The 12008-nt window shown below is 47.5% G+C and overlaps 1 protein-coding gene across 1 annotated transcript in view; it reads right to left on the bottom strand.

The window, feature by feature from the left end:
• Positions 1–12008, bottom strand: part of sytl5 (synaptotagmin-like 5) — a gene marked incomplete at both ends in the record, with an annotated part of 153955 nt that overhangs the window by 25675 nt on the left and 116272 nt on the right. Inside the window, one exon of the mRNA XM_084314073.1 lies at positions 7933–8111. Coding sequence (XP_084170199.1) covers positions 7933–8111 — 179 coding nt within the window. The remainder of the gene's footprint in view (positions 1–7932; positions 8112–12008) is intronic.

Here is a 12008-nt window from a genome sequence, read left to right as displayed (position 1 = left end):
TGTGTTTTAGAAGAGACACTGAAGATTTCGTTACCCCTCTGGATTATTCTGATTGTGTGTTTTAGAAGAGACACTGAAGATTTCGTTACCCCTCTGGATTATTCTGATTGTGTGTTTTAGAAGAGACACTGAAGATTTCGTTACCCCTCTGGATTATTCTGATTGTGTGTTTTAGAAGAGACACTGAAGATTTCGTTACCCCTCTGGATTATTCTGATTGTGTGTTTTAGAAGAGACACTGAAGATTTCGTTTTGTTTGCACTGACTCAGCTAATTGTGTGTTGTGGGGAACACTGAAGACTGTCACTGTCAATTGGTTCTGGACACAGCTAAGGGAGGAGGGAACCACACTGCCTCTGTGTTTCGTTGGACTGTTTCTGATACCTCTCTCTCTCTCCATTTTCCACCTTGAGTAAAAGCTGGGAGTATCTGCAGAGCCGCTACAATGTCACATGCCATTTCCCCACCGCTATCACCAGGAGGATTCTGCAGAGCCGCAGATGACTCTGCCGAAAAATGGATTTACCCTTTTTTTGACTCTGTAAATAAATACGCCCTAGTATTTGGCTAACTCTGAACTACCTGTCTGTGCCGTTGCGTTTGAGGTCGGTTACAAACCATAACAGTCTTCCTACTAACCATGAGAAAACAGATTCTGTTTCTGTTACAATCCACCTGGACCTGCTCTCTTCGCCCCGCCTATTCAGAGACTCATTCGTGGCCCTGTACCCCCACCTGCTGGACAAGTGCCTGCACTACTGCTATTATGTTGTGTTATACATGTATCACTGTACATAATAATACTGTAATACTTAATACATATATCAGATTAGCATTATTACTCAGTAGTACTCATTTAAATGTATCACCTGTACATTGTATATTGTTATTGCACTTTACTGTTACATTTGCACTCTGGTTAGATGCCAACTTATTTTCGTTGTACTGTAATTGTGGTGTATGATGACAATACATTTTAATCTAATCTAATAAATAATACATACTAATTAATTATTATTATTAAAAACGAAAAGCCGACATTTCAAATTGAGAACAAACTCGAGGGACTTGAAGCATAAGTCAGTCATTTTAATTAATCTAGCATAGTTGTGATATAAGATGGTAATTTTCCAACAACGGCCTTGTAGATAAAGAAATACCAATGTTTATCACGTGTCCACGTCCACAGAAGAGCCTCATCATACAGCATGATGAACCATAACTATCAGTAATACCTAATCATACAGCATGATGAACCATAACTATCAGTAATACCTCATCATACAGCATGATGAACAAATAACTATAAGCAGTAATACATCTGAGGGCAGAATGATAAACCATAACAAAAAGCAGCAGCATGTCTATAAATCACCATAATCCAAAATGGTTTCAACAATCGTCTTCCTACTAACCATGAGAAAACAGATTCTGTTTCTGTTACAATCCACCTGGACCTGCTCTCTTCGCCCCGCCTATTCAGAGACTCATTCGTGGCCCTGTACCCCCACCTGCTGGACAAGTGCCTGCACTACTGCTCATGCACTTGAGTCTAGTTCTGTATTCTGTGTTCATCTCTGTTCTTCCTCTAGTACTATGTCTCCCAGTGTGCCTCCTGCCATTTCTGTTCCCCGGTCAGTTTTAGGTGTCTTATGAATGAATGAATGAATGAATGAATGAATGAATGAATGAATGAATGAATGAATGAATGAATGAATGAATGAATGAATGAATGAATGACGTTTATTTTTTACAGTCTTGTTTACAGACAAATCAAACACACCCGTGTGGACTTGCAAAAAAATAAAAAATAAATAGAAAATCACAAATGTACATATACAAGGCAAGCTCACACACAAAATCCAAAATCAACGAGTCCCTGGGCCCTATTCCCCGTACCTGGTTCAACTAAGTCGATCAAGAGTCCCATTATCCAGCTTCAGTTAACCCGATGTTTGAAGCCGGGATTTTCATGTTCCTCGAAGGTGGATTCAGTCTCGTTAACTCAAACCAGACTTGAGACCCAGGATAAGTGCGCGCGGCCGCTTCAGTTGAAAAGCCATCACGTATCGATAGCAGAGATCCTGATTTCCTAACGGCATTGATTGATTAATTGATTTAAAACTTTATTAACAGATTGCATTACGGCTCAATCGCCTCGCCGACAAGTTAAATGCGTTATCTATAGGCAAATTTTAAGTCCCTCATTACCCCAATCAATCAGATTATATTTCTTTAAACTTGCCTGCTGGCAGTAGGTTTATGGAATGGATAATCAAATGAGATCTTGCTAGCGAAAATAATTAGTTAAACTGTTATACGGAATAAGGACACGGCTCTCTTACCCATTGATTGATGTATGGTGGATCTTTTACTTATCTACACTGTGGGGTAACGGTGTCTGCTTTTGACTTTCACACAAGCGGCCCGGGTTCGAATCCCACTTCTCCTAGTCTTTTCCTTCTTTTTGCAATGTAGGAATAATTCAATTTGGTGCACGTTGAGAGCTATATAAAGAATGACATCCTCAATGCATGTAGATTTATAATATTTTAACTTAAAACTAGGCTACTTTTGCGTATAATCATTAATATTATATTCCAAAAAAATTATATTGGAAAAGCAGGGTTACGAACACCGGTCGCCCTGTTGCCAAGATTCAGCACTAGCCGCTGGGCCACTGTGCCAGATGGGATATACTCATTGTTTATGCATTAATGGACGAGAGACCCGTGTTTAGAATATTTTTCTTACCAAAAAATGAAGTTTTATCTCTTTATTCTCAAATTCATTAATGTGACGTCACCGGCTCATTCAATTTCTCAAATCCGTCAAACAGCGCATCTCATCAGACATTTTAATCCCAGTTACAATATCACACAAAAACCACAATCCCCGCATAGACACTTCAATTTTATGCTTGAATGAAACACAATCCGGCGCTCCGTTAAGCAAATCTACAGCGGAGATTAATATATGAAACTAATCAGAGCCAAACGGCCGATAGGTTTCATTCATTAAAAATATCCCCGCGGGATTCACATTTGCAATGAGCCGTTATTAAAATAACCACATGCAGCGTGTATCGCGACTCCGAGCGCCGTATATGACGTGCATTGTTTTATTTAGGACAAAGTAAATCTATAGGCTCAATATGATTTATTATCAGAGTTTAGTTCTATTATTATACATTTCAAAAGCCCCCTCTAGGAAAACGAAGCACAGAAACGTAATTCAGAATGGTATAATGCAGATCCTAGACTGTGAGAATCATTTCAGGAAACGAGCTGTCACTTCTTTGCGGGGGCGTGGCCATGGTTCATCCGGCTAACTTGAACTTAACCCTGCTCCCGACCAGGCTCAAACTTTTTGATCTGTTGTCATGGTGATTTAGACAATCGCGCGTCGGGGAATGGGAAGGTCCGGCTTAAGTCAGGCTTGACCGAAAGTTATCCGGCTAACTCAGTTATCCAGGTACGGGGAACGGGGCCCTGGTATTGTGTTAGTCTTCTTGTATTGTGGTTACTGTCTAGTCTTGTCTCATTGTGTGTATCTGTTTAGTCTCTAGCATAGTCTGTGTTTCCATCCCAGGTGTCTCACGTTCCAATCACCCCTCATCTGTCAATCAGTCTGTGTATACATGTTGTGCCTCCCCTGCCCCCCATTGTGGATTAATTACTCTGTTCCTCTGGTTCTACATCCTGTCGCTCGTGAGTAGTCTGTCCTCTGTAATCAGTGTGTCCTGTCATTCGTGAAGTTATCCCTTGTATCCTGTGTATCCTGTGTATCCTGTGTATCCTGTGAATCCTGTGTATCTTGTGTATCCTGTGTATCCTGTGTATCCTGTGAATCCTGTGTATCTTGTGTATCCTGTGTATCCTGTGAATCCTGTGTATCCTGTGTATCCTGTGTATCCTGTGAATCCTGTGTATCTTGTGTATCCTGTGTATCCTGTGAATCCTCTGTATCCCGTGTATCCTGTGTATCCTGTGTATCCTGTGAATCCTGTGTATCTTGTATATCCTGTGTATCCTGTGAATCCTCTGTATCCCGTGTTTCCTGTCATTCGTGAAGTTATCCCTTGTATCCTGTGTATCCTGTGTATCCTGTGAATCCTGTGTATCTTGTGTATCCTGTGTATCCTGTGAATCCTCTGTATCCTGTGTATCCTGTGTATCCTGTGTATCCTGTGTATTCCGTGATTCCTCTGTATCCCGTGTTTCCTGTTGTTCGAGGAGTATCCTATTTTCCTCTGTATCCTGTCCACCAAGTAAAGTCCTTTGAATATCACCCCGCCATCTCCTGCCTGCTCTCTACTCGCCTCTGCTCTGCATTTGGGCCCTACACACCCCCACAGCCTAACAGTTTCTGTACAAGAAATACAAAATGTTGCCACCATTTCTATTTACTATTTTGTTTTATGTACATTCAGTACCAGAATATTAATATGTGCATTTTGCAAGAAGAGTTGCAGGTTCTCAATGGCTAGATGTACAGAGTCAGCAAAACAATACACACAGTGTCATCAGCATAAAGATGAACATGACAGCCGTGAGAGATGAGACAATATCATTCATATAAATAGTAAACAGGACAGGACCCAAAATGTATCCCTGTGGAACACATTTAGTTACTGGTAAGAACTCAGATTGGGCATCCCTGTGGAACACATTTAGTTACTGGTAAGAACTCAGATTGGGCATCCCTGTGGAACACATTTAGTTACTGGTAAGAACTCAGATTGGGCATCCCTGTGGAACACATTTAGTTACTGGTAAGAACTCAGATTGGGCATCCCTGTGGAACACATTTAGTTACTGGTAAGAACTCAGATTGGGCATCCTTGTGGAACACATTTAGTTACTGGTAAGAACTCAGATTGGGCATCCCTGTGGAACATATTTAGTTACTGGTAAGAACTCAGATTGGGCTCCCCGTTTTCACACACTGACGGCTCTCAGGCAGATAGCTCTGAAACCATCTATAGGCACGTGAACCAAAATCAATACTAAACAATCTATAGGCACGTGAACCAAAATCAATACTAAATAATCTATAGGCACGTGAACCAAAATCAATACTAAATAATCTATAGGCACGTGAACCAAAATCAATACTAAATAATCTCAGTAAAAAGAAGTGAATGATTGACTATATAAAACGCAGGGGTGTAAAGTACTTGAGTAATTGTACTTCGTTACAATACTTAAGTACTGTTTTTGGGGATTTGTACTTTACTAGAGTATTATTAGGTTTGTATACTTGTACTTTTACTCCATTACATTTCAGAGAAAAAAAATATACTTTTTACTCCTTACATTTAAAATGCAGACCTACAAAGTACAAATCTCGCAGGTCCAACCATTTAAATTAGTATTTGTTTCTCTGGCCAAACTAACGTTAACGTTATTAATCCTGCGGCCAAACTTTATTTATTTATTTATTTTAACAGCCAATCAAATCCCCATCAATGCAAAATGAACCCGCCCATACCCATGCTGATTGATCCTTGTGCAAGACTAGAAAGCGGGGATCTTTGATTAAACACCTGCTATCAGAAGAATAGACAGTCAGAAAACTCAAGTGTGTTTTTAGCCAGATACTCTGACTTTTACTTGAGTAAGATTTTGAGACGGTACCCATACTTTCACTCAAGTAAGTAAGACAGGTCCTGAGAGCGGCTGAGAGGAAGTATAGAAAGTCACGCCTCACTGCTGACATCGACACATATCACAACCTCTTGTTAACATTCTCCAAAACCATTACTAATGCCAAAGCTTCATTCTTTCACCATAGGATTGAGGGCTCTGCCAAGAATCTTCGCAAACTGCATGCTACCATGTTCTCCCTCCTCACTCCCCCCCAACCCCCTCCTCCCTCATCTTTCTCTCCCGAAGACTTCGCGATCTTCTTTGAGGAAAAAGTGGAGAACATCCGCAGCTCCTTCTCCCAACCCCCCACCCATTCCAAACACAGAATCGAGAACCTCATCCTTCACTCTGTCATCTTTCTCTCCCATTACAGAAGCCGAGACCCTGACACTGGTAATGTCGAACCGTCCGACTACATGCCAGCTGGACCAGCTACCCTCCCCACTCCTCCAGACCATAGCACCGGACATCCTCCCATTCCTAACTGCAACCATCAACTCCTCACTCAACTCGGGGGTGGTCCCCACCTCCCTAAAACAAGCCAGAGTCACGCCCCTCATAAAAAAAACAATCATGAACCCCACCGTCATAGGCAACTATCGTCCTGTCTCTCTTATCTCCTTCCTTTCTAAAACACTTGAACGTGCTGTATCCAACCAACTCACTGATTATCTCTTACAGAATGACCTCCTAGACCCTAATCAGTCAGGCTTCCGGACTGGCCACTCCACAGAAACGGCCCTCATTGCGGTCACAGAGGCACTTCACTTAGCAAAAGCGAAGGGCCTCTCCGCTGTCCTGTCCTAGATCTATCTGCAGCCTTCGACACAGTCAACCATCAGATCCTCCTCGCGGCCCTTGCAGGAATGGGAGTGGTTGGCTCTGCGCTGACATGGCTGACATCATACCTCAATGAAGTGTCATGGAGAGGGACCCTGTCGGCCACCCGCCCCATGCGGACGGGTGTCCCCCAGGGCTTTGTCCTAGGACCCCTTCCTACACTAAATCTCTGGGTAACATTATCACGTCTCATGGCTTCTCGTATCATTGTTATGCCGATGATACTCAACTCTTCCTCTCCTTCCCTCCCTCAGATATCCACATCTCTGAGCAGATCTCGGCCTGTCTGTCCGACATCTCCGCCTGGATGACGACCAACCACCTCAAACTGAACCTAAGCAAAACAGAATTGCTCCACCTGCCGGCCAAATCCTCCCCCCTGACCGACCTTTCCATCACAGTTGAGAATGCAGCTGTGACCGCGTCCCTGACCACCAAGAACCTTGGTGTTGTCCTCGACGACCAGTTGAACTTCTCTGCTCACATCGCAGCGACAACCAGAACCTGCAGATTCCTCCTGAGCAACGTCAGAAGGATCCGCCCCTTCCTGACAAAAGAAGCCACCCAACTCCTCATCCAATCAACAGTCATCTCCCGCCTCGACTACTGCAACGCACTGCTCGCTGGCCTCCCGGCCACTGCCACCAAGCCTCTTCAACTCATTCAAAACGCAGTGGTCCGCCTGATCTAAAACCTACCGAAGTCGGCCCATGTCACCCCACTTATTAGGGACCTGCACTGGCTCCCCATTGCTGCACGAATCCGCTTCAAGGCCCTCGACCTAGCATACCGTGCGGCAAAGGGAACCGCTCCCGCCTACCTCCGGTCAATGGTCTCTAACTACACACCCTCAAGACCCCTACGCTCTGCATCTTCTGGCCGCCTCAGACCTACTCCTATCCAAGATCCAGGAGGGTCATCAAAGAGAAGCCACCTATTCTCAGTCCTTGCCCCACAATGGTAGAATGAACTGCCCACCCCAGTTAGGACAGCCGAAACCCGTCCACCTTTTGCCGTCGACTAAAGACGCACTTCTTCAACCATTATCTGAAATAATATATATATATTTTTAAATAAATAAAATAAAATAATTCAATCTAACCCTAACTAACCTTACTGTCATGCACTTGTCCTAATAAACTATAACCTACACTGTAGCACCCAACACTTTGATGAACATTGTTACTCAGCTGATAGAGTTGTGCCCTTCCTGATGACTTGTCGTACAGAACTTGTAAGTCGCTTTGGATAAAAGCGTCAGCTAAATGACTAAATGTAAATGTAAAATGTAAGTATAATTTCTGGGTACTTTTTACACCCCTGATCAAACACTATAAGTCCATTTTGATCTAGTAAACATGTGTGCGTGTGTGTGTGCGCGCAGGCATGCGTGTGTTTGCGTGCGTTGTGTGCGCATGTGCGTATATACGCATGCTCTTACGCGTCAGTGCGCTGCTTCCTGTCGTCGGCCGTGGCCAGGTGGCGGCACTCCTTCACCAGCACGTTGAGCGCGCCCGTCTTGTAGCTGTAGCTGATGTTCACCAGGATCTCACCGCTCACCCTGGAGTTGCTATAGTCACCGGTCTCACTGTACATGCTCGCCACGCTGGATAAGCTGCTCTGTGAAGGGAGAGAGAGGGGGGAGGGAGAGAGAGAGAGAGAGAGAGAGAGAGAGAGAGAGAGAGAGAGAGAGAGAGAGAGAGAGGGGGGGGGGGGGGATGGAGAGAAAGGGAATGGAGAGAGATGGGAATGGAGATAGAGAGAGAGAGAGAGAGAGAGAGAGAGAGAGAGAGAGAGAGAGAGAGAGAGAGAGAGAGAGAGAGAGAGAGAGAGAGAGAGAGAGAGAGAGAGAGAGAGAGAGAGAGGGGGGGGGGGTGGAGAGAGATGAGGATGGAGATGGGAGCAAGAAGACAAGAACAGAGACACTGAGAACAATGCGTGAGAGGAGGGTTTGAAGCTGCATGGGACATTTTCATTGAAAAACATTGCTTCTTTAAGAACCCAAATCACAGAGTTGGGCCGAGTTGGGATGACCAAGTGAAAACCCTCCCAACATGGATGCATGAAACAAAGTGAAACTGGCCATATGGCCAGTGCTGCAACATCTGTTAACCCTTTCACTAGCACACTACAGAAGGTTAACCCTTTCACTACCACACTACAGAAGGTTATATTTTGTACTTGCATCGCGTCCCGCTCTTAAGCCATACCGAGATATACCTCATCTCATGTACCTATTGTACTCCATCAACGAATAAAACCGAAATACACCCACCACCTGCCAGGCCCCGCCCCTTTAGTGGCGTGCTACATAGGACTGGGCATGGCCACCACTCACTCTTCCTCTATTTTCGTTTCCATCATAGCGGATGTGAGACGCCCTATGCAACTAGTTGTTATGAAAAAGTTTAGAGTAATTAGGTTTGAGTGCTTACCGAAGATTTGTCTACCCCTGAAATGCTGAAATGCTGGCGTTTGTGATGTGCTCGAGTTGTCCCGAGAGACAACCGAGTGTGTATTGGCGCAAGCGGGGGGATATCTGGGTAAACGTTGTTGTTTTCCCCGTTATCCTGGAGCGCGCGGCTAACGCTATGCTATGTTGGGCTACTGTTTTCTGTTCTGTCTCTCTGCTACGGGAAGGTCTGTCTGTACTACGGTCTTCCCTCCTCTCAACCATTCATGCTGACAGTCAATCGGTGTCTACTGGGGGAGTAGTGCGGGGGGGGGCTTTGTTTACCTTCATGGGTAAATGGGCTGAGGTCTAGGGCTGGTGTGCTGTTGTGAATATTATGAATGAATGCGGGACTGGTTCTCTCTGGTCCGCCTCCCCTTAACGTTGTGTGCAATGGGCTTGCCCATTCTACAGTATGTTCGTGGTGTTAGTTCATTTATTCATTAACCCCTTCATGGTGCACACCACAGTGGAGGTTGCTGTTTGCAACCACCACTGGTGCTCCGTGTTAACATCAGTCCTTTGCTTTTGACATGTTGAAACAGTGCCGCAAGCTATAACCGCTCAGGGTTCCCCTCTCCGCAGAGGATTTTGGTCTTCCGCTGGAGCGCGGGCGGTATTGTCCTAGGCCCCACACCGCCTCACACCGCGCAGCCAGAAGAAGAGAGAGCACGGCCTCGTCAGCGGCGATGACGAGGCCCTCGACAGGCGGCCATGTTTTCCCCCGCCAGAGGTATCCTGGGCGTTGAATCGACAGGTGTCCACAAGGCCGACAGCCTTGGCGGCCGAGGGATCGGCCATGTTGGATGGGCTCGGCTTGGAATATACAAGCCGTCGTCGTCCTGCCGCGAGCAGCCCGCTCTCCGATCACTCCCTCCCCCAACACCAGCAGAAAAAGGGGGCTCTGATTGTTTCCTTTGGCTGCGGGCCGTGTGCCTTCATTGAAGCGCGGGCGGCCCCACTTTTCACTTCTCATGGGGACAGGGGCTGACACCCAGTTGATGGCTGAGCCTGGGTCTGTCCGTGAGAATGTTGTGCTGTCAAGCGGCTCCCACACCATAAGCTGTGTTGGTTGAGCCTGGTGTTACGTCTGTCAACTATAAGTGTCGAAACCTTTTGAGGCACACAGTGCGGGCTTCCCCGGCCTCGCCTTCGCCAGGCCAGGTATCATGTTGGTGCCTCCCACTCCCGCGAGATCGGCAGTGGTCTGAAAAGAAGAGGTGCGCGTGATTTAGGTGGTAGTAATATCACTGCAGGGCTACGATGTGTAGGAACCCATGGGGTCCTCACGCCTTGCATGTCCGGCTGCAGAACAACTCCTCAGCATGTTCTTGAGGGGTGTTCAGTGGGGGGGCTTTTGTCACCTAGATTGATGTCAGCTTCCCCTGTATCAAACCGGCCCTTTCTGTCGGGGTCCCCCCCCTTGGGTGCGATTGCCTCGTGGGTAGTGTCAGGTTCCGACCCGACTCCACGGAACGCTCTGCTCGCACAGGTCCAGGGTTGGCTACGCACAGCGGGTGGGACCGGGCCGACTATCTACAGTTCCTGGCGGACCTGCGCCACATGGCGGCGGGTGCGTTGGGAGTGTCATCACATATGACTACGGCAGTACCATATGTTGAGGTGGATGGAGAGAACGCTGAGGCGGGGACTTGTATTTACACAACCCCACCCGTTTTCGGGTTTGGTACAGACCCTATTGTCAGGGTCACCAGCAGTGACAGCTCTGGTCAACGAGATCCAATCTCTGTGGACGAAGCAAGCCATCGTCGTGGCGTTTTCCTCCCGGTGTTCTCTGGTGCCTGAGAAATCGGGAGGGGGGGTGTCAGACCCATGCTGGACCTGTCCCATGGGAAGGTTCAGCATTTTTTGGATCGTCTCCTACCTGTTGAACACTGTCAGGTGGGGGTCTGATCCTAGGGCTTACCTGCGCTTCCTTACAGGGTTAGCGTATGAGTACGAGAGGCTGCCGTTCGGTTTTCTCTGGCTCCCCGCATCTTCACCAAGTGCATGGAGGCCGCACTGGGGCCTCTGCGTCGTCAGGGGTTACGAAGTGTATTCTGCCCTGATGACGTTCTGGTCCTTGGCGGTCAAGGTGGATCGTCAGGTCTCGTACCAGGCAGGTTCCTACCAGCCTGGGGTTTGCTGTAGACTGAAAGTAGAGTACTCCTCTTCCCAGTCAACGGTTGGAGTGCTATGGGCATCCCTCTCAGAGCGTGTTGTCGACACGCTCGGGAGGTTCCGTCCTAGGACGGTTACGGCGCTGTCCGTGATACGCCTACTTGGTATGATGGCATCTGCTCATTCCGTGGTCCCTCTTGGCTTCCTCTTCACCCCAGGAGGGGGTTACGGAGGTGGGTTTTCCAGTATGGAAATGGACCCGGTGAGAGGCAAGTGGAAGCGGCTACGGTTCCCGTGTCAGTACTGGGGGACCTCGCCCCTGGGGAGGGCCTGGGGTCCTCACCAGGGGGGTCCCCATGGGAAGTAGGCTGTCACATGTCACGTTTTTCACCGACGCCTCCCTCGCTGGAGACGCGTCGGGCCAACGCAGTAGGGGGCAGCTGGCAAACCGTGCTGCCCGGTCTGCGCTACGTTCAATGTGTTGGTATTGAAAGCGGCCCTTCTGGTCCTCAGACGGTGTTGATCAGGATGGACAATACGACGTCAGTGTCGTATATCGACAGACAGGGAGGAGTACGCTCCCCCCGTCTGCACCGGGCGGCTGGCTATGGGCGTTCTCCATCTGCACGGCCTGAGGGCTCTCCACATCCCCGGCAGGGTGAATGTGGGTACAGGTGTACTGTCGCGGGGCGGTCCTCATCCTGACGGGTGGGGATTATGTCCGGACATAGTCAGGCAGGTCTGGGACCGATGCCGTGCCGCCTGGGATTCTTTCCCCCATACATCTGTTACGTCAGTTGTTGTTGTTGGTACGTTGAGGAGCGCAGGTCCTTGATGTGGTTCCCGGTCCTGATCCAGCTCTTGGTATCCCGTCATGGCCTGTTCCTTGGTCATCGCGGGCCCTCTCTCAAGCGCACGGGTCTCTGTGTTAGTTCCCTGTGCTG

The sequence above is a fragment of the Notolepis coatsorum genome (assembly GCF_963971535.1).
Source record: "Notolepis coatsorum genome assembly, chromosome: 5".
NCBI lineage: Eukaryota > Metazoa > Chordata > Actinopteri > Aulopiformes > Paralepididae > Notolepis > Notolepis coatsorum.
The sequence above is the reverse complement of the archived record's forward strand: the minus strand, read 5'-3'. Positions and strand labels throughout refer to the sequence as shown.